Genomic DNA, 3,248 nt, shown 5'->3' on the forward strand with positions numbered 1-3,248 from the left:
AGTTCAACTGCTCTGATCTTTGCGCGTTTAAGAATCACAAACATAGCGCAGGGAGTCGTGATGATACTAAAGGCAATTTATTCCTGCTACTAAATAAACAATAATACTTTACCATGTTCTTTATTTGTTTTCGCAGAGATTCTTACAGATTAGCGAATAATTGGGTTCCAAAACTTATCTAAAGATGAGGCGCTGTAAGATCTTATAAACTGTCTGAACACAAAATCGTTTATATTTTGAAACTTTGAGATAAGTTTGAACGTATAATTTTTATTACGCTTCTAAAAAAGTCAACAGGAATATTACAGATTAATTAAATAGAGCAGCTAAAATACATGCACATTTATCTCCGACAATTTCGAAATAAAAAACATGAAAATGAAATAAACAGTATTTATCTTTCTTTTAAAACTAAAATTGTCTATAAATTTTCAATGTTTAAATATTGCATTTTTTTAAAATGTACTTCGTGAATCATTATTTTAAAATATATTAAGTGCACTTCGTCCAATACAATTATGACAAATTTCACTTTTTTCAAATGCGTTATACTGACATTTGGATTAATAAAAAAAGAATATTATATATAAAAAAATTCCTTCACTTTCAGGTTCGGTAAAAATGGTTTCCAAGTGGACTTTACAAGTTCTTGGTATCATTCTCTTTGCTTTTGTAGGAATGATGAATTATTATAAAGAATATAGAGGTGATGAAATAGTTGCAGTTACTAATCACAGTGATATGAATGTTATCCCTACTTTTACTTCTGATCGGATCCAAGACATAAAAGAACGTCAAAAAATGGTAAATTACAGATTAACGACTCTTTAAAAAATTCTTAAAATATGTTTTAGAATAATTACAGTAAAATCCGCGTATATCAAACCTTCTTATGAATATTTTTTGCGGTCCCAAAAATAAAAAATACAGATAAATTTTTTCACTTATATCGGACTTTTTTTTATTCCTTCAATATTAATTAACTACCTGAGAAAGTTCTCTACTAAGAGAATATCAGAACACCATAATTATTAGTGAGAAACTTTTTTTAAACATTAAATCTATTATTTTGTTACGACCATCTTCTTAACTATATTTTTTTCTGTTAATGCATCCGCTCTTGTAATAAATAAACCGAAATAAAAAAAAATTTATTATCAGGTGGAAAACATAAATAAAACAGTGGACCAGTTAATCAACAAAATTCTTAATGATGAAAACAATTTTACTCATTCTGTTATTGAAATTGTATACTTGGTAAAAGATTCTTTCAATCAGAATTTTTCAAATGTACTGCAAGCAATTTTCGACGAAGCGAACGTAATTTTAAATTTAAAAATTATATTTCATAATTATCACTAAACCAACAAAAATAAATTTTCATGTATTTTGTACAGTTTACCTATGGGAAAGCAAACATTAATCAGAAAGTTTGTATTAATTCTACAAAAGACGATTTGAAAGCGAAATTTTTAAACTTGATTTTCGATCTCGATACTTGTTTACAAGAAACAAAAGAAATTGGAGATAAAATTCGTGTAAAATTACAACTTGCTCATCAGGTAATATTGAATATTTTATCCATATATAATTATGTTTTAATTAACTTCTTAATATGTAAAACTTCTTCTTAAAACGCAAATATGAAAATTATTATTCTGTCTAAATAATATTAGTACAAACTTGTCTACAGAAAACTTTAAAGGTACAAGAGGATTTGAAGGAAATTAATACCAGTTGTTCTAGTAAAATTGCAAAATTAGATGAATGCATTTCTCAAAAAATAAATTATGCACAAAAAGATTTGAATAATTTACTGGAGGCAGTACAAATGGATAGTATTGCAGGCGAAATCATAAAATCGAAAATTTCAAGTGAATCATTAAAATGCAGTACAAAAATATCGAGTGAAATGTTCCAAATTGCCAACGAATTTCAGGGATTTTTCAAAAACTGTATTGCGTAAATGATTTATTTTCTATAAAAGAAATCAGAGATTTGTCCGGAAAAATTAATTTTAAATTAGAAATTTTATTTAACTTAAAATAAATAAATTAATTTAAAATATTTTTGAATGTCTTTGCTTATTTCTCTATACATTCTACACATTCTATGTTACTATATTTCACGAAAAAAATCAAATAAATCTTGAAATTATTTTCAACCCTGAGAAGAACATTTGAAATGTGAAAATTGTCAAAAGCAATTTTTTCGAGTACAATCACTGTTAGGATGAGTCCCGCTATGAATTTCGGAAAAGCATGTGTGAGAAAATGATTTTCGAATTCAAGTGTTGAAACGATGATGATAATTTCCATTTCCAGGAGAAATGAAGAAATAGTTATTCGTTGTTAGTGCGTAAATGCGGATAATGAACCTTTTCCTTTTGCGGAGCTTACGCTCGATTCGGCTGACCTGCCCATCCTCGTGGCTTGACACTTTGCGGTGAAAATGCGCTCTCTCGTTACAGGAGAGTAAGCGAGCGGATGTCTGGTGTGTAAGGAACCGCTAAAATGCTGTTCGCTCTTATCCGTTGATCTGGAGCGGCGATGCGAAGAGAGGCACGCTGTGGGCCTCTCTTCGACGACGAAGGGGACTCTTTGGCTGGTTGGTTGGTTACTCTTCTTTATTCCCCGTGGTTGGTTGGTTGCTTGGTTGCTTTGCTGCCTTCTATGCTGTAATGCCGTTACCAGAAAGAGGCCACCTAGCTTCGCAACGCGGTGTTAACTCGGAGAACTTTCTTCATAATGAGACGCCAGATACTAAATGACAAACGTAATTAAAGCAGACCGGGAGGTCATGGATTCAGATAGTCACCGGGAATGCACACCGCATCAAGCAATTCACCATCTGAATTATTCGAATATTGTCTCTAAATTCTTGCCCGTGGTTAACAACAGTATTTTATTTGTTACCTACATTATATCAAAAATCCCTACGGGCAAAAATCATCTTCGTTATTCCAAAAATAATGTTGTAGACGTTGTAGACAATTTTCTCAAATTTCCATTGAGATATTAATTTATTTTCATTTATTTGTGTAAAACATTGAATTATTAATCATGTTAACTTTTAGTAAATAGTGTGTAATTCTTTTCTCACTGAAGAAAGATAAGAGTTATGGTTACTTACCTTCACTCTCATAATTATTTTTTCCATTAATATATTATGTTTCTTTAATTCATTTAGAAAATTAATTACTTCATTAATATTTTATTTTTTTAATTCATTTCGAATAAAATTTACGT

At 29.7% G+C, this 3,248-nt stretch overlaps 1 protein-coding gene across 1 annotated transcript; it reads left to right on the plus strand.

Moving 5' to 3' along the window:
• The first annotated feature begins 518 nt into the window (after positions 1-518).
• LOC122500782 lies at positions 519-2,024 on the plus strand. Its single transcript, XM_043609870.1, has 4 exons — positions 519-804; positions 1,162-1,320; positions 1,398-1,562; positions 1,694-2,024. The coding sequence occupies exons 1-4, from the start codon at positions 622-624 to the stop codon at positions 1,964-1,966; spliced, it is 780 nt and encodes a 259-aa protein (XP_043465805.1). The 5' UTR covers positions 519-621; the 3' UTR covers positions 1,967-2,024.
• The last annotated feature ends 1,224 nt before the right edge of the window (positions 2,025-3,248 follow it).

This window comes from Leptopilina heterotoma, unplaced genomic scaffold (assembly GCF_015476425.1).
Source record: "Leptopilina heterotoma isolate Lh14 unplaced genomic scaffold, ASM1547642v1 Lhet_191, whole genome shotgun sequence".
NCBI lineage: Eukaryota > Metazoa > Arthropoda > Insecta > Hymenoptera > Figitidae > Leptopilina > Leptopilina heterotoma.

Excerpts from the sequence above, each read along its gene's own strand:
- LOC122500782 (XM_043609870.1), top strand. The coding sequence starts at position 622 with ATGGTTTCCAAGTGGACTTTACAAGTTCTTGGTATCATTCTCTTTGCT. Across the intron at positions 1,321-1,397 it reads CAATTTTCGACGAAGCGAAC|TTTACCTATGGGAAAGCAAA; the intron begins GTAATTTTAAAT and ends TATTTTGTACAG. Across the intron at positions 1,563-1,693 it reads AATTACAACTTGCTCATCAG|AAAACTTTAAAGGTACAAGA; the intron begins GTAATATTGAAT and ends ACTTGTCTACAG.